The sequence below is a fragment of the Canis lupus genome, chromosome 5, assembly GCF_048164855.1.
Source record: "Canis lupus baileyi chromosome 5, mCanLup2.hap1, whole genome shotgun sequence".
Classification (NCBI taxonomy): domain Eukaryota; kingdom Metazoa; phylum Chordata; class Mammalia; order Carnivora; family Canidae; genus Canis; species Canis lupus.
Genome location: NC_132842.1, coordinates 29,276,975 through 29,296,316, shown reverse-complemented (window position 1 = coordinate 29,296,316; position 19,342 = coordinate 29,276,975). Strand labels below are relative to the sequence as shown.

At 47.4% G+C, this 19,342-nt stretch overlaps 1 protein-coding gene across 4 annotated transcripts in view; it reads right to left on the bottom strand.

Annotated features, from left to right (window-relative positions):
- SFMBT2 (Scm like with four mbt domains 2) overlaps window positions 1-19,342 on the bottom strand; it is a 217,213-nt gene that overhangs the window by 173,065 nt on the left and 24,806 nt on the right. For all 4 annotated transcript variants that reach the window (XM_072825889.1, XM_072825886.1, XM_072825887.1 and 1 more), the window contains exons 3-4: window positions 12,424-12,518; window positions 10,045-10,285 (exon numbers count right to left, since the gene is read on the bottom strand). In XM_072825889.1, coding sequence (XP_072681990.1) covers window positions 10,045-10,285; window positions 12,424-12,518 — 336 coding nt within the window. The remainder of the gene's footprint in view (window positions 1-10,044; window positions 10,286-12,423; window positions 12,519-19,342) is intronic.

The following is a 19,342-nucleotide window of genomic DNA, read 5'->3' as shown; positions in this document are numbered from 1 at the left end:
TAAGATGCAAGCACTCAAAAAAGCAAAAGCCATGATCAAGTCACATTACCCACTTTTTAAACATGTCGTAGAACTTTGTATCCAGAAGGACATCTGCATTAGTCACATCGCTTATAAGTAAGCCAAGTGGGCAGGTACTCTCAGAACAGCACAGAGCTCTGGAAGAGACACTCACCATGGGTGAGTCCTGTTGACCTCTCAGATAAATGCAGAGGGCATGGCCCTTGAATGGAGGCATGGCCCTGGATGGAGGCAAGGCCCTGGATAGAGGGATGGCCCTGGATGAAGGACATGGCCCTGGATGGAGGATGTGGCCCTGGATGGAGGGCATGGCCCTGGATGGAGGGCATGGCCCTTGGATGCAGGGCATAGCCCTAAGATGGAGGGCATGGCCCTTGGATGGAGGGCACAGCCCTAGGATGGAGGCATGACCCTGGATGGAGGACATGGCCCTACAATGGAGGACATGGCCCTGGATGGAGGGCATGGCCCTTGGATGGAGGGCATAGCCCTAGGATGGAGGGCATGGCCCTAGATGGAGGGCATGGCCCTGGATGGAGGGCATGGCCCTGGATGGAGGCACGGCTCTGGAAACTTGAGCCTTAATGGGAGAGGACTTGACAAGAAGAGGCAGGAAAGAAGAGTCTTGTTCAGGAGCCCAGGGCAGGAAAAGGGCCAGGAGAAGCTCACCAGCCCAACAGGCTAGAGGACAGTCAGCAGCACGATGGAGGGGGACAGATGGCATGAGGGCTCCCAGCTCAGGCGGGGAGACAAAGAAGGCAGGTCAGAGGGGGAACAGCCAGAGGTCCCAGGAGGGCACTCTGCGCTACGGAATCCCGTCTGCCCAAAGGCAACAGGAGGCTTCTCTCAGAGGCACTGCCCCAGGGTCAGCGGGGGGATTAAAGGGTCCACAAGGGCTGAGACGTGAGCAGCATGGGAGCCCAGCTCGGACGTGGACCCCATCAGTAGCAGTCCAGGGCCCAGACACTCAACGGGGGAGGGGTCAGAGAGGACAGGCGCCGACAGGGAGATGAGGGGTGAACAGCAGCCGACAAGAGGCCCCGAGACCCGCACACCGGCCCACATCCCGCACGGAATCAGCCAGGAGCCTGACCTACAGGACCCACTGCTGGACTCAGAGCAGGAGAAAGCGAATTCCCTGGTGGCTGACACCGAAAAGGAAAATCATCTCACGGTGCCGCTTTGTGCTTACAGTTTTCATGTAGTGCAGAAACACCCAAATAGCATCTGATACAATTTACATAACTTTACATAATCTCATGATTACCATTTGGCAAGGAAGCTCCAGACCGCATCTCTTCCATTTATTTGCCTCCAAAAATGACAGGATGGAAAACATTCTGGACAAGGAGCATTCTACCAGAAGCCAATCCCACAACTTTTCTTGGTAATGTGTGTTTCCGATATTTCAAGTCTAAAGATTCGAAAGTCTTACTGACACAACTTGATCAATAAACAAATATTTACTGACTTCCTGCTATTTTCAAAGCATTGATTTCAGAAGCAGGGGAGGAAAAAAAATGGTCCTTACCTTAAGATCTACTTCAAGCTGTCTGACCTGGGGACAATTTATTTACCCTTGCCAAAGCCATGTTTTTCAAAAGTAAAGTAAGAATTCTATCAGCCATTTTACAAGGGTCTTCTTGGGATAGGGTTACATTTAGTTAGTTAGTTAGTACACAGCAGGCACACAATAGAAATACTGTGTGGGTGAAAGTGTTTTCAATTGAAGAGCCATGATGTAAACAGGATAAAAATTCGTGATTAACTTAATCACTGGGCAAGACATCGATGAAGGGGATATGTGGTTTAAAGCGAATTTCAAAAGATAAATACGAACACCAAGCAGGGATTAGAGAAGAGACTAATTTCTTACTCATGAACAAATAGTTGTTCGCCACTACCTATACAAGTTTTTTTATTTATATGAAGACCATTTAGTCTGCCTTTTTTTTTTTTTGTCTTTTTTTTTCCTTCCACAAGCAAAAACAAAAACAAAACCCACATACAGTTTTGTAGGCACCTATCCATGGAGCCTATTTATTTCAGAGCCCGTTTATAAATCTCATTCATTGCTCTTTGAATTCTTTTTTATTTTTTAAAATTTTATTTATTTATTCATGAGAGACACAGAAAGAGTGAAAAGCAGGCTCCCCCACAGAACATGAGAGACTCCTAACTCAGGGAAACGAAATAGGGGTGGTGGAAGGGGAGGTGGGCGGGGGGGTGGGGGTCACTGGGTGACAGGCACTGAGGGGGGCACTTGATGGGATGAGCACTGGGTGTTATTCTATATGTTGGCAAATTGAACACCAATAAAAAATAAATTTATGAAAAAAAAAAAAGCAGGCTCCCCGCAGGGAGCCCTATGCAGGACTCGATCCCAGGACTCTAGGATCACAACCTGAGCAGAAGGCAGACGCTCAACCGCTGAGCCACCCAGGTGCTCCTGCCCTTTGAATTCTTATATTCAGAACACTTCTGAACAGAAGGAAAACTTAGCAATCATCTGTCCGGGGTGGTATGTTAGAAAATGGAGCCTCGGAAACCTAAGGTCACGTGCTCAGAGAGTGTGCAATTACGTGTGTGGCTGTCCTGGTCTGTGCCCGACCCTCAGGGTCTGTACGAGCCCAGATGCCTCCAGGAGCCACGCAAATGAGAACCAACAAGCAGGGGACAGAAGACCGGAAGAGCGAGCAGATGACAACCTGACCAGGCAGGTGCCTGGTCCCACACTTAGGACCGCTGACGAAAACAAGGAGACTGTTGAAAGTTTCATTAACATCCCCAAATTTAAATTTTAAGTAATAAGTATAACATGATCACATCCTACCTCTCAGCATCCGCCGTTAAACACCCAGGAGGCCTGTCATCCCATGACTTCAGAGTCCTATGCACCACCTGCCACAGCTCTTATTTTATAATCAACTACGGTAAAAACAAAATTCCCCCCAAACAGTCCTAAGACCAGGCTTCAAAGCCTGCCAGCATCTACCCGCATAACATAAGGCCATGTTCACACTTGCTTCTAACACTTCATGAATAAACATCCCTTTATTCAAATAAGTTATATAATAACTTAACTCCCAGTAATTTTGATTCAACTTTGGATGGTAAATAGAGTCATTCTGGCAAGACTGCAGAGTTTGCAATTCAAATTACAGAAATTTTAATAATGGGGAAAATAAAAATTAGTGGCATGATTCCTAAGGCACAGTAATTCCAATACTTTTTACTGCAACAGTCGAAAGCGCGCATAAATATTTCTCAATTTATAAGCCGAGGGGTTTTATTTGGACAGGCATCATCACACATACTTACCTGCAATCTTACAGGAGCATTCCTTTCAGGGACTCAGTAGGCACCTGCTAGAGCTCCAATCTCCCCGACCCCAGACACTGAGAGGTAGTGTTGCTACTTCTCAATAAATAACAGCGAAACAGTCACCGGATTAAATGATTTCCTTACATTATCACCATAAACAATAATTATTTGGCAGTTGCCCTTTGCGAGCTTTGCATGTGCTTATGAATAAATCAAGCCTTATTGATTTACTAAGCCAAAACGTTTTACATCTAGCTCGTCTAATAAGAACGATAATCCTCCACTGCACTTACCGATGCTTTAATGTAGTAGGTTTCTTAATACTTTTAATATGAAAGATTAGTACCGATTAGCTCACGAGCAGGAACACTGCTCTCTGGACGGCCAACTGGCCACTGCACTCGGGTCTCTCTGAACATGTCCTTAGTAATGGAGTTCTCACTTGCTGATTGGAATCACATCTTAAGGAAATAGGTGGCGCTGCCACCAGGCCGCTTCTTCCTTGAAACGTTGAATGTAAGAATGATGGTTTGCATTAATTCAAGCTTTAGTTCATTTCAAACAGCAAGGCAAGAAAGGTCGTGAAGGATGCTAGGTAGTTGGCAAAACTATCATCCCAATTCACAAAATGATGCTTTAGTGCCGTGACTTCAGAAAATGGAAGACTACTTGGGACGATCGCAAAATGTCCTCTGAGGTCTTGAGCTCTACACGACCCCAGTCTCAGGAGAGGCGGCCCTCTTCTTACTCCCTCCGTGAGGCAAAACACCACACACCGTCAGCCCCTTGCTTCGCCTACCCATGTTTTGAAGCGCTCATGCACCTACTGACTGGTTCGACGACATCTCCACCAACTCTCACTCGGGGAAGGAGTAATCCCAGTCCTCTGGGCTCCAACAGGGAACCAGAGTCTAGGACTCTTCATTCTTTAACGAGTGAAATTCTATCCGTTGCAGGTGACGATGGACCCAGGCACTCCCAATAATTTCCCAGCTTCATCTGTCCCCCACCCCGATCCACTGAAACCTGACCACCCCAACAGTAACACAGAAACTTCTGTGCTTCTGCTTCTTGTGCTGGACTTCCACAGATCTTCATTCCAAAAAAAAAGAAACCAAAAAAAAAAAAAAAAAAAAAAACCACTCTTCATATATACACTGAGCAAACTAGTGCCCCTGCTCCCCCTTTCCTTCACAAGGACCACAGACCGAGGCATGTCAGACTAGAAAGCTCTTTAGAGATTATACAGTCTCGTTTCCAAGATGAGAAAGCGGAGAGGAAACTCACCGAGGTAGCTAAATTAATGGCAGAGGCAAGATAAGAACCAGATCCCCTTACTCCAACCGCGCTGTTCCTCCCTCTAAAAATCCCAATTCCTGAGATGGCGTAAGAAAATCCATCACCACGGAGCATCCCAAACAAAAGCATTGTGGTGTCGTGGACTCTAACTTGTGTTAATATCCTGGGATGCCTTTCAAGTTCAACCACGACAAAGATTGACCAGGTACAGTTGCAGAATTTACAATGATATTAGCTCTCCAAGACAGAAAACCACACAAACAAGAATCCTTGTTCAAAAATAGATTCCCCGATTCCCTGTGGAACAACTGCTGCCTCTGGCTACGAAGCAATAATTATCCTGTACTACAGCAATCAATAAAACCTTTTGCCCCCACGAACCTGCTATTTCCTGACTTTGTTCTCTGCACTAAAGATTTCCAAGCCGTATTGATTACCTACTAAATTCTTTTTTTCAAGTTCTCTAAAACGAGCAATAAAGAAATTCTCAAATTAGCATAACTTGTTATTGTTTGAGCGGGCTTCAAATCTCTCCGTCACATTAATGCTTTCCCCCTTTACAGAGTGTTCCCATTTTTCATTGGGAATTTGTCATTTTAACTGTGTCCCTGTCTCGCCTAATAGCGCAAAGTCAGTAGGATACAAATTTGATGTTGCTTCTGGAGCTGTGACTGCTGCCACATTTTTCATCCAAGCGAGAAAGAAGAATTGATTAATAAACTATGCCCTCTCTCTCAAGCAACAGCATGGATTTCTACCAAATGAACCCATTAGCTCCGAGAGTGTTAAAATTCAGCATTCTGGAACTTGTCTCTAAAAACGATTCACTAGAGAATCTATTATAAAGTGAAACCATCGTGCAGCCTTTCCAAGGGCATTTAGCTGCTAACATGTCAAACTTGGAGAGTGAGTCATGTATGAGATAAGCAAGGACAGTGAGAAGGGGGGTCGGCAGCCTGAGAACCCTCCCCAGCAGGTGTGGGCATCGTGCCAGGGCCACCGTGAGCAGAGCCAGGCTAGTGGGAAGAAGTCTCGTTCTCAAGTAGCCCTGATGTTTTTCCAATTTTCCATCAGCACAAATCCTCTGTCAAGACTGGTTCACTTCAGGAGAGAACAGAGACCACAAGGAAATTAAATAATCATATAACACACTGTATCTTCTCACCTCTGTGGCTGTTTTAATTCAAAGCAAGTGGAATATTATTCAGTCTTAAAAAAAGAAGAGAGCCCTGTCTACATGACTAGCAAAAAAAAATTAACTCGGAATGAACCAAGGAGCTGAATGTTAGGCCCAGACACCATAAAACTCCTACAAGAACACACAGGGAGAAAAAAAAGTCCTTGACGTCAGTCTTCCCAATGCTTTTTTTTGGATAGGACACCTAAAGCACAAGCAATAAAATAAAAACAGGCAGACCTACATCAAACTAAAAAGCTGCTGCACCTCAAAGGAAGCCATCAACAAAATGAAGACAACCTACAGAATGGGGAAAAAATATTTGCAACCATGTATCTGGATAAGGAGTTAATATACAAAATGTATATAGAACTGCTATAATTCCATAGCTAAAAACAACAACAACAACAAACAATCCAATTTAAAAATGAGCAGAAAAAAAAAAGAAAAATGGGCAGAAGCTTCACCCATTTCCCTTCATGTATTTGGTGAAGGGGATCAAGAGATCCAGGATTCCAGTTACAGAATGAATAAATCATGGGGATGAAAGATACAGCAAGGGGAATATAGTTGATGGTATAGCAAGGGAAATATAATCGATAACAGTGTTCTATGGGCACAGGCGGCAGCCCCACCTGCGGGGAGCACAGCCAAGATAGAAGCTGAATCACTGTGTTGGACACCTGAAACTAACAAAACACTGTGTGACAACCGTACATCAATTAAAAAAAAAAAAGTGAGAAAAAGCTCCAAGAGACATTTTTCCAAAGAGCATAAACGAGTCCTGCTCCACATCACTCATCATGAGGGAAATGACAATCAGAACCCCGAGGAGGCATCACATTACACCTGTGGAATGGCTCTCCTCAGACAGACAAGGGATAACCTGGGATGCTGGCAAGGACACGGAGAGCAGAGAACCCTTCTGCGCGGCTGGGGGAACTGCCAATCAGTGTGGCCCCCTCGGAAAATAGTACGGAGGGTCCTCGGAAGATTAAAACGAGAACTACCCCAGGATCCAGCAATTCTGTGACTGCGTGTCTACCCAAAGGAAGCAAAGACAGTCGTCGAAGAGATATGTGCACCCCCCATGTTCACAGCAGCATGATCTACAACAGCCAAGAGGTGGAAACAACCTAAATATTCATTGAGTGTGTGTGTGTGTATAGTGTGTGTGTGTATACATTCTTTAGCCACAAGAAAATCATGCCATTTGCAGCAATATGGACAGACCTGGAGCCACTATGTTAAGTGAAATAAGTCAGATAGAGAAAGGCAAATACTGTACGATCTTACTTATACGTGGAATCTAAAAAACATAAACAAAAAAAAACACAGAAAACATTTAAAAAAGGGATGAGATATGCAGCAGTTGCCGGCGGCAGCAGATTGGGGGGTAAGGGAAATGGATGAAGGTGGAAAGGTTATAAGAAGAAGGCGCAGCGTGAGGACGCCAGCTAACACTGCTGCGTGGCGTATTTCAAGGTTCTAAGATGATAAATCCTAGAGCTCCCATCACAAGGAAAAAACATTTTTTTCTCTTTGTTCTTTTTTGTATCTCTATGAGATGACGGATGTTCACCTAACCTGCTATACGGCTTCACACGTACGTGAGTCAACTCATGATGCTATATAATGTTTGTCCTTTTTCAATTGACTTCTTTCACTCAGCATAATACCCTCCAGGTCCCTCCACGTTGAAGCAAATGAGTGAAAATATCAATGAGGATGACAAAACATGAGAGACTCCTAACTCTGGGAAATGAACAAGGGGTAGTGGAAGGGGAGGTGGGCGGGGGGTTGGGGTGACTGGGTGATGGGCAATGAGGGGGGCACTTGGCGGGATGAGCACTGGGTGTTATGCTATATGTTGGCAAATTGAACTCCAATTTTAAAAAGTTTTTTTTAAAAACTTATGATGCTATGAACCTTACACATACGCAGGGTTGTGGGTTCATTCTATCTCAACAAAATTGGAAAGAAAAAAGGAAATCCTGGGACATGCTGCACGTGGACAAACCTTGAGGACATGATGCTGAGAGGAAGGTAAGCCATTCACAAGGGGACAAATAGTGCAGGACTCCAGTTACGTGAGGCCTCTGAAGCCATCAATCCCAGAGAAGCGGATGATGGAATGTTGGCTTCCAGGAGGGGAGGAAGTGGGGGGTTGCTGTTCAGTGGGTACAAAGCTTCAGTTACTCAAGACAAAAAGGTTCTGGAGATGGGCTGACGTGGTGCTTACATTTCACAAGGTTCTGTCCACTTAAAAAATCTTATAAAGGGGGTAAAAGAAAAATAAGAGAAACATAAAAGTGTCGCTGGGGACAGACACAGTGCAAGCTGGGCCTAGGACGTGCTGAGGTAGAGCTTTACCCTGCTCGGCCCACTGCGTGCACCTGCACAGCTGGGATGGGAGGCAGGAGCAAAGTCCCAGGCCAGCAATCACCGGAGCACCCCTCGCTCCGCAGTGAGACCAGAAACAAGGCTCACACATGCAGCTCCAAGCATAGGACCAGCACCGACTCAGAGGCGGGGAGACAGGCACTACAGCATTCCTCTCTCAAGGGCATCTATGAAAGCACAGATAATAACTTCCTTCCAGAGCCTTCAGTCTGCCCGTGAACGCTCACTGAGACCTCGCTGGGCACAGGTGTTAGCACAGGACTATACAGGTGAACAACTGCCCAGGGCTGTTCGGGGTCAAAGCTGCGCCCACCCGCTGCTGCATGCAGAGGGACGGTGCAGTCCAGCCACACAGCAGAACGACATTCATCCAGAAAAAGGAATGAAGGCCTGACCCACGCTACGGACAACAGGGATGAGCCTCCAGCACAGGGCGCGAAGCCCAAGAAGCCAAACTCAAGCAGCCTCACTCTCATGTTATGTGATTCCACGTGTTTCCATAAACAAGGCTGTAGAAACAGAAAGCAGGCTAGTGGCTGCCAGCGCCTGGGGAATGAAAGAACAGAGCAGCGGTCAGTGGGCACCTTATGGGGTTCCCTTTACGGGGTGATGACAATGCTCTGGAATTAAGACGATGACCACGGTTGCGCGGCCTTGTAACTACACCAAAAATCACTGATGTGCACACTTTAAAGGGATGAGTTTTACAGTGTGCGTATGGGAACTCAATTTTTTCTTTCAAAGATCAGTAAGAGGGGGAGACGCACAGATGCAAATGTGAGCCAAGTCCAAGGGCATCAGGGGCTTAGGGAGTCAAGACAGGGTCTGACCGTGGTGGCCTGAGGAAGCCACAGGTGAGCTGACAGCTGGAGGAGGAAGGGGTACCTCGGGGCAGAGGACTGGAAAGAGCCCGTGCATGAGGGGATCACAGGGGCAATGGCCCAAACCAGGACCAAAGGGCCTGTGTCTCTTTCCTCTGAGGCAATGAGGCAAATGATGTCGGAGGAGGCCCATGCAATCTGTTCAGTCCTTATAGACATCACAACTCAAGCTTTATGGGTCTATTCTGACCGCCTCTTAGCAGGCTCTCAATCATGCACAACACAGGCCAGTAGGAAGCCACAGACCATTCCCACCAATCAGAAGAGCAATATATCAGAACTTCAGAAAGAAGGTAAAATCCAAAAGTTCCAGGCAAAAGCAACAGCCAGCACAGTAGACAGAAAGAAGCTCTGAATTCAGCTGCGAAAGCTACGTGTCAGGTGGGAATAAAAGTATCAAGTCAAAATTAAAACAGGCAGACAAGCTACCACAAGGGTATTACACAGGCTTGAGAATCAGCATTGAAAGTCTTCAAGCAAAACGGCTGCCGTCACCATGGAATCAAACCCTGAAAAACAGGGTGTTAAGTATTCAGGTATCTGGAAACGTGGCTCTTCTCACTCACAAGGTCGGACGAGCTCCTTCCGGGCGCCTGTATGATACGTGTGTGTGATACGCAGCCGGGTTTCTCCAAGTCAGCGCCCATCCATCCCTCAGCCCTCGTCTCCTACCCTCAACGCTCATTTGAGGATTAGACTCAGAGCCTTAGTCTCCAGAAGGTCACGGTGGGCTCAGCTGCACCCAGGTAGCCCTCACTCCGAGAGCCCACCAGACCCTGAAACTCAAAGGAAGGAACCCATAAAGCACCGGATCTTCCTACTAAATCAGTGTTCAGATGTCTACGAGGCTTCTCTACAAGCATCATGAACGATGATCGCTTGCAAATCAAAAGGCCTCGGGACGTGGGCCGCTTCGGCATCTGCATGCAGGGAGCTTACCATCCGGGGGCATCAAGGCCTTGTTGTTCTGTGTGCACCACCCCACAGGGTGCAGATCTGCTATCACCACGTCGCACCAGAAATCGGCCCGGCGGTCCTCGCCATAACCACAGTAGCGCAGGAGCAGCAGCTGCCCGCAGGTGGTGATGACGGTGGCCACCCAGTACGTGTCTGGGTTGTTCTTATTGGCCACTTCCAGTTTCATCCCCGGCTGGAAGTTGCTCTGAAGGCTGATTTCAACCTTTGGGAAAGAAGAAATATGGGGAAAATGTTATTATATCAGACAACACCCAGAGGATCACGAGAACTATTAAAAATACAGCACTTAAACATGGTATTCCTCTTGCCCTAAAAACACAATGTGAGCCACCAACCAGATGTGAGGTTTACTAGGAGACACATTAAAAATTAGCAAGATAGGGATGCCTGGGTGGCTCAGAGGTTGAGCGTCTGCTTTTGGCTCAGGTCGTGACCCCGAGGTCCTGGGATCAAGTCCCACATCAGGCTCCCCTTGGGGAGCCTGCTTCTCCCTCTGCCTGTGTCTCTGCCTCTCTTACTCTGTGTCTTTCATGAATAAATAAATAAAATATTTTTTTTAATTAGCGAGCTAAAACAGATTAAATTAGTTTTAATAATGTATTTTGTTTAACCCGATATATCCCAAATATTGTCATTGCAAGATGTAATCAACATGAAAAATACTGAGTTGTTTTACACTGTTGTTTCCCATTGAAGCCTGTAAAACCTGGCACACATTCTACATGTAGACGTGCATCCCCATTTGGACAGCACACTTTTCAAGTGCTCAGTAGCTCCACGTGGCTAGTGGCCACTGTGCAAATAGCACAGCCATAGAGATTAGATTTCCTATTTTTTTTTAAATTAATGGTTATAGTCTATTAATATTTGCCAGCCCTCCCCTGAAAAGAAAGCTTTGCAGCCTAGTGAGCCGTAACATCAAAAGCTCACACGACATCCATGAGGAGCTGCTGCTTAAGAGATGATAGAATGATACGCAGCTCATCCATGGGTCCACAATACTTTTCCTTTAAACCTGGCACACGGGACTAGGGAAATGGTGCACCCAGAAGGACACGACACTGTGGTTGAAGGGAGGTGGGAGGGATGCCCTTGGGGGGCTCAGTGGTTGAACATCTGCCTTCAGCTCAGGTCATGATCCTGGGGTCCTGGGATTGAGTACCACATCAGACTCCCTGCATGGAGCCTGCTTCTCCCTCTGCCTGTGTCTCTGCCTCTCTCTCTCTCTCTCATGAATAAATAAATAAAATCTTAAAAAAGAAAAAAAAGAAAGAAAGGAAAGTGGGAGAAGTAACTGGATCAAACAGAACAGAGAAGCTCCACATGGAGAGAGATTGATAACTTGCAGTACAGAAGGAAAAATTTATGGATCAGTATCTCCTTCCTAAACTACCTCAAGGGATCCAGCCAAGTCATCCCAGCATCCTAAGAGGCAAGAGAGCCAAAAGCAAGAACATGTTGTAGAAGTACGCCAGTTTGCTTACCATCCTTGGACTAAATCTTTGCCTTGGATAGCACAGTGGGGGGAAAAATGTTTCTCAGAATTAAATTTTCATTTCCAGTAAAGCAACAGTAATGCCTCAGAACTTGGGTCCTGGAAATACAGTCTTTCCCTGGCTAATGATATATTACCAAAGTCTCATACATAAGCAAAAATCTGATAAAACCTCAATCTTTTATTTTCTGGGACTCGCCCTTGGCTGGGCACACCATAGGCATCGTTCAAAGAAATATTACCGATGAAAATGATTTTCTGGTTTGATCCAAATGTGCCCTGAATATTTATAGCTATTTCCTCTAATTTCACTCATCTGCCCACAAAGCTGGCTATAAGACTTTTAGGTGTCTTTTTGAAATAAAAATATCAATTCAAAATAGAAATATATAGCCATTACTCCTCCTAGATGACATTACTCGTCACACGTATTTGCCTAGCTTGCTGGCTCTTGATTCACATCAATCTTACCCATCTCGGGCTGTGTGCCCTTTGTAGGGCCATGTCTGTGTACTTTGTAGAGCCATGTCTGTCTACCATGCAGGCCCACATCTGCGCATTCTGACCCTTTAGGATGCAGAACAAGGGTAAGGTGCACACTGTAGCCCACACACGGAGCCCCACCGTGGGCCCAGCACCCGTTACCAGAAGAGATCAAGTGTAATGACAAGGCCCATCTTTCCTGCAGTGATCTGCAGAAAGCAAGTCGATGTCCACCTCTCTTTTTGATGTCTAAGAAATCCTGCCTCAATTTCCCTTTTCTCCCCAAAGCTTCGGCATCTTCCTGCAGATGCCCCACCCGCCCCACCAAATGCAGACCAAAAAGACACGGGTGTGTTACGTACATGTTTGAAGGAGGTGTGAGGAGCTGCACTGGCACCTGTTTCTTCCAGATATTCTCCCCAGTTAAAGCCAATTTCCTCCAGGCTTGAACCTTCTTCTGCCAAAGACAAAACAAAACAAAATAAAACACCAGAAGAATATCAACACTGGAGTGAAGAACGGAAAGGCGCTGGCCTTCCACAAAGGGCAGGAAATCCTTCATGCAAGAAACATGTGAATCTGATGGTGCAGGAGGATCCTGCTGAGGATGAGGCTGCCGACTGTCAGCTTCGGCGAGCTCACGGCGGAGTGCTGACCCCAGAAAGGGAAACGGATGAAATCCTGCCTGCACAACCCTGGCAAAATCGAGGTTAGTAAAACCAAGTGCTCTCAGGCAACTGGAATGAGACTGGTCTCGGGGCCTTCCTGCCACCCGTGAGAGTACTTGTTGGGAATTGGCCACTGTCCCCGCGGCCACTCCCATCTTCGGGGAGGTGGGAAGACCAGGTAACGGAAGCCACTGAGTTTTGGGGAGACACCAGCACGTGCAGGCAGCATGAGCATCTGACCACTCCTCACATACTCTGGCTCAAGACAATAAAGTAACAGCACAGACTGCGAGTATCATGAGGCACTTTGGGAAGCAATGACTCTGATGTTATTCCAAGGGAAAAAAAAAAAAAGAAAAGAAAACTATTTGAGGTCCAGAAGGATTGCTCAAGTACGGGAAGGCCATAACCTAGCAACTTAGTGACATAAACCAACAAGCTGCCCATCAAGCAATCCTCAAAACATGGAAGACTCTGGGTAGGAGACAAATCTGTATAGTCAGAAAGAACCAAGCAACTCATCTGATGGCATGGACAACACTATTACGTCCTAGTGTCCAGGAGAAAGAGCTAATGACCTGGAAATGTTATCTTAACCTATCTGCATGTCAGTCCTAAAGAGAAAACAGAGCCCCGGAGGGCCACCCACACAGGAGGGGAGGTAGGAGCTTCAAAGTCTCGCTTCTCTTTTCTTGCAATGATGCTCAGCGGATGCTGATGTTCAGCCAGTGGATCTTCTCTAAGCAACAATCTATGTCACTGGCCAAGAACAGATGCTGCTCTCGGGCCCCGTATTAGTGAAGGAGCGGTGTATCCCGTGGAAGGTGAGCCAGGGGAATCAGCAACAGGAGGCTCTCAGGAAGCAGTGTTCTTGCAGGCGAGCACTACCCTTCTTCCAGGAAAGATTTCTCCAATTTTAAGTAAGAAAAATAATTTTCTTGTGATGCTCTGTACAGTCTCAGCGATGCACAGAAGATCCTTTTTTTGGGTAAAACTAGAAGACGCTAGGTTAAAAGCAGTTATCTCACCCTTTGGCTTCTACATCAAAAGTTGCTGAGAACTGCCTCCTCAAATTCTACCTCCATGAGGTGGCTTGTAATTAAATGCGCAAGAAAAATAAAAGCTACCTGAAGAGAAAACCTCTTCCTTGTTTTTTCCCCCAACATTTTACCTTACCCAAGGATTTATGTCCTTCTGTCAGAAACAGGGTCCCTGGAAAAAAGTCAGCGGGTCCTGCAGCCACCAGCTAACAAGAGACACTGCTGAGGCACAGTGGGGTCAACCCGCAGGGGAAGCAGTCACATTCTGGAAAACACTCCTGGGTGTTGCCCTGCGGCTTGACCCCTAATTCTTTTCCCCAAAAGGCTGCAGGCACCAATTGCCAAGTTTGCTTTCTGATGCACTGGCCAGATGCATCCCTGCACACTTCTTATTTGCTCAGGGTGCCTGGCACAGTGTCTGCTGGCAGCTAACTTGGCACAAGGGAAGTCTGTAATTTCTCAACACCCTACCTGTCCAGCTTTAGCCCAAGCCCACACCACCCACAGGCCTGCCCACCCCAGCTAGGGTCACACACTTCCAGCCCCACAGACCCACCACGAGGTCACAGCAGTGTCCTAAGAGCTACACCATCACCAGGGTGTCAGGTCCCTGCTAACTGCTTTATGTGCATCATCCCGTTCCATCCTTCCAAGAACCCTGACAGATGGTTACCACCATCCCCGTTTCACAGAAGAGATGACAGAGCTCAGAAAGGCTAGGGGGTCACCAGGATCGTGCAACTGTCCTGCCACAGAGGCAGGGATCCAACTCAGGCTGTCCGGTGTCAAGCTGGAACTCTCCCAAGACACCTTTCCACGTCACCCTTCTGCCTGCATCACACATGGGGCACATCTGCACCACCAGCACTATCACTGGTTCCTCTCCTGGAGAATCCAAGGCAGGCTCCGGGGCCAGCTTCTCTGACTTCTGTGCTGGAGAGCACCAGAGCAATCCAGAGCCAAGCCAGGTGGCAGGAAGATGCGGAAAGGCAAGAGGCAGTGGCCACGCTCGGAGAGAACGGAGGGCGCAGAGCCCCCGGAGCCTTCTGCAGGAGGACACAACCAGGGCGACGAAATGGGCACAAAACTTGGTCCTGGGCCTTTGGAGGCAGACACTCCTGGGAGAGCCTCTGGATGGAGGCTCCCGGAAAGTGGAAAGGCTCTCTTAGGGAGTGATCGCTTCCCTGGCATCAGAAACACCTGCCTGGAGACAGAACCGGTGCCTGGGACTAGAAGGCTTTGATGAGCTCCATCACCATCCATGTGGGGGAGACCGTGGCCGAAATATCCCGGCGTCAGCTTCGAGGCTGCGTGTTAAGGTGATTCACTCTTCAAACTATTCCAATTGAGGCGCCTAGCATTCTACACCAATGTTCCCCCTGAATTCTTAATTTGTTATCAACCATGGGTCTCTTCCAGCAATGAACAGGCTGTAGATGGCCTTCACGCTCCCTTGGGAGTTCATTCAAGTCAGCAAGAGATGGAAAGGTCCCACCGTGACTCCCCAGCGAGAGTCTGTGGCTCACGGCTGCAGGCAGCTGTTACAAGCTCTACAGTCCATAGAAAATACTGAAAAGTCGGGCCAGGAATGGGACCTTAAAAATTAAAGCTTGTATGCCCAGCGCTGGTAGCCTGAACAATAAAATCATACACAAAACTGAGGGTCCCCTACCCTCAGGCCTTTGCCAACCTGTAACTCACGGCACGTCCGCCAAGCACGTGTGCCCTGAACAGCCCATTCTCTAAAGACGTTTCAATGAGCAATAGATAAACACACACACTGTTTATGAGTGGAGGTCTCATAAACCTAGAGCAAATATTTACAGCTGATTCATAAACCTCTTAAACCCATAAACATTTTATCAGGGAAACTCTGACAACCTCCCTCCTCTGCCAAGGCACCGGTCGGAAGCGTTTTTCCCCATGATGTAATGAAAGCAGGCCATGAAACGCGACCAAGAAAATTTCACATTTTAAAAGAAAACAGGCGTGCTCATTAGCGGTCGTCCAGTTGTGGAAAACAGGAGGCTATTTAGGCGACCGGCGTATTTGCTAACAACAGAAAAAGAACACTAAACGTGGAGGTGAGCAAGCGACTGGACAGTGTAGAGCGGAAAATGGCTCACACACTTTTTTTTTTTTTTTTTTTGAGTAATCAAATCTTGGGTTCTGATTTTACAGTCTGAAATCAGGCTAACTTTGCAAAGCTGAAGGTTAAGAGTCCATGGCCATCACCCGGTAAAAGAAGGGAAAGTCTGCAGTTCAGAGTCAATGAAATATCCCACAACACCTTCCAGTGTGCTCAAGATCCCTCACGCAAACGGGAAGAGAAAGGAAGGCATTACATCTTGCTGATTTTCATTGCTGATAGTCCATTCCTAGGATCACAGGGTTTAAAAAGCAGTTCTACTGAGTATATGAAACGGACGGAGTCACTCCAAGGGCTGGGTTCACGGCTGCAGGGCTTCCCCCAGGGAAGGGCGGACAATCACCTGCACTCAGACGACCCAGGCGGCCACAGAGATTTTCCAAAAAAAAAAAAAAACACATAAAAATCACCCAGTCACCCAGCTGGGGGGAGTGGGGGGACAAGAACTATCCTAAAGAGAGGGTTTTTGGGGGCCTTTTGTTCATTTTGTTTTGTTTTTAACAGAGAACACTGTGGAATCACACAGAACCAGTTCCCAGCACCAAGATCAAGAGATTTGAATTTTTCTAACAAGAATGTTGACTCCAGGTGCCCGGGTGGCTACATCAGTTAAGCATCTGTCTTCCGCTCAGGTCATGATCGCAGGGTCCTGGGATCCAGCCCTGTGTTGTCAGGCTCCCTGCTCAGCAGGGCATCCATCCGCTTCTCCCTCTCCCTCTGCCTGCCTCTCCCCCTAATTGTTCTCTCTCTGTGTCAAATATTTAAATTTTTATTTGACACAGAGAGAGAGAGAGCGGGCTTAGGTGCAGAGGGAGAGAGACAGAGAAAAGCAGACTGGGATCATGACCTGAGCCAAAGGAGACGATTAATCAACTGAGCCACCCAGGTGCCCTAAAAAATATATATATACATGTATATGTATATGTGTATATATATATATATATACTTTCAGAACAGAAAAGCCTATGGGACTCCAGTTAATATATTCCTAACACCAAAAAAACAAAAACAAAAAAATTAAGCCCATGTTCCCAGCATAATTCTCTTTACTCAGAGGCCTGCCCGGTCTAAATGTGCAACAGCACTTTATCTACAGACCTCATCAGGAAATTACATTTAGCCAGCCTGGAAAAATAATGTCAAGGAGTCTATTTATCACCATGTCAGCACACTGTTTTGCTTGCTCTTATCACAGCAACTGGAGAAGCCCAGAGTTCCAGAAAGCCAGTTCTGGTCCACTGCCTTCTGTGCAGCCGGTGACAAGGCTGTCCGCTTTGTGCGCCGGCCGGGCCGCCCGATGGTTGACCTGCATGCATCCCGGCGACAGCCTAGGCGCTCCTGGGAGGATGAGTCACTTTACGCTGTGCCTATTTCATGTACAAGACTGAGGTGCCAAACTATCACCTGACTTAGGAAAAGAGGCAAAATGGGAAATATGAAAGCTGTGGATGAGATTCAGAGCTCACAGTCTCACGGTGAAATTATTCGTCTCAGAGGGATGGGTCATCTGTGCAAGCAGTCACAGTGGCACAGGTTAGGGTGTGGGAGCACTAAATTGAAACACCCAGGGGCAGGGGGTGTGGGGAGTGCCCATCTCTGGGCAGAGAAGAGCCAGAGGCACCTACGTGTCGTCGCTTGCCGGGGAGCAAGAGGCATGTGTCACATCACACGTGGGGATAGGGGACCGCAGACCGGCGGAGGAAAGGACGAGAAAGCAGCCGGGCTGTGCGGGCGTCCCAGAAAGTGTGTGTGTGCACGTGCGTGTGCGTGCATGGAGGGGCGTGCTCATGCGCACACTGGTGCCAAGGGTGACATTCCCCTGCACGGAAGGGCAGGTACGGCCCCATGTGCAGAGCACCAGCTTCCCAGCCCGAAATGAAATCCCGGCTCCAACACAAGAGCCCTGTGATGTCACCAGGTCGTCCACGTCCCAGCTCAGTAACGTGAGGGTGATAAAAGCAGTGATTTCACTGGATCGTGGAAGGGTACCCCGAGTCGATGCACATAAAGCACTCAGGAGAGCGCCCGCCAGAGTTCAAACTCAGGATCACGTACCTACCTGTCCTCAGTGAAGGCGGCATTGGCCGGGGAACCCTGAGCTCACCTTCTCCGGCTCCTCTAGTAGGCGGATGGCACCTGAAAGGCTGGCAGGGGGTCCCACAACCAGACTCCCCTGCCACCGACTCCAGAGCGGAAACTGTTTCATGTACCAACAGCTTGGAGGGGAAAGTAAACTTCCTGACAACTCCTACTGAGGACATTTTAACAGACTCAATGTTTGACGTGCCACTGAGTTTCTGCAAGTCAGCCTTGGTTCTCTACAGAGGTTTACATCCTGCTTTAAATTTATTTATCTTTTGGGGGCACCTGGGGGACTCGGCAGTTGAGCATCTGCCTTCAGCTCAGAGCATGATCCCGGGGTCCTGGGATCGAGTCCCATGTTAGGGTCCCCGTAGGGAGCCTGCTTCTCCCTCTCCCTGTGTCTCTGCCCCTCTCTCTCTCTCTCTCTCTCTCTCTCTGTTTCATGAATAAATAAATAAAACCTTTTTTAAAAATTTATTTCTCTTTTAGGACTCGCTCTTTGTAGCACCACCTAAAAGTCTCCTCCACACAGAGGTGCTTGTGGAAATTCCAAGGAGAAAAGACAGATCAGGGGAAAAAAGCTCTGAGGCCGACATCTGGACATGTTAAGATAACTTAGAGCGCCCTACAACTACCCTTTCTAGTAAAGACCTTAGCGTCCTGAATGATGCAGGCCACCCATCGCACCCGAGCAAGGAAGCCACTATGAAGTGCATGTGCACGACAGGCCTCCAGTGCCATCTCCTCCTTCCCTATTCATGGAATCACCCACGAGGAAATGCAGCACAAGTAATTTCCCTGACACCCTATTACCAATGGGTTTCGAAATCTACTTAAGCCAGACAGATATACCACAGCTGCAAGGAAATGAAAAGGCAACACAGGTTTGGTTTTTCAACAGTTTTGAAGACACACCTTTGACGATGAGGCAGTAGCAGACATCAGAGGTGCCTTCGGCAAAGACACAGGGAAAGCCCAGAGAACCAAAAGTTGGAAAAGTAACCTCACGCAGCAAATGGAAGATAGGCTTTTTTTTTTTAAAGCACTTAAAAACATAGAATTGGGGTGAACCTTCAGCCTATGGGGCTGAGTTTCCTTGCAAGAGAATCTCCATACTTCCCCAAGCAGACAATGACTCGACTCTGCTTCTAGAAGTTTCCTCATTCCGGTTCACGTACGGAAAAAGTCCCCAGGGGCCGGGTGGAGAAAACCAGGATGATTCTGAAGCAGAGACTAACATCATGGAACATATTTAGACAATAATTGCAGGGCTTTCCAGACTTTTTTTGCAGCTAAAGATATAATTTGAGATACTTAATGCAGGAAATTGAATGCTATGAAG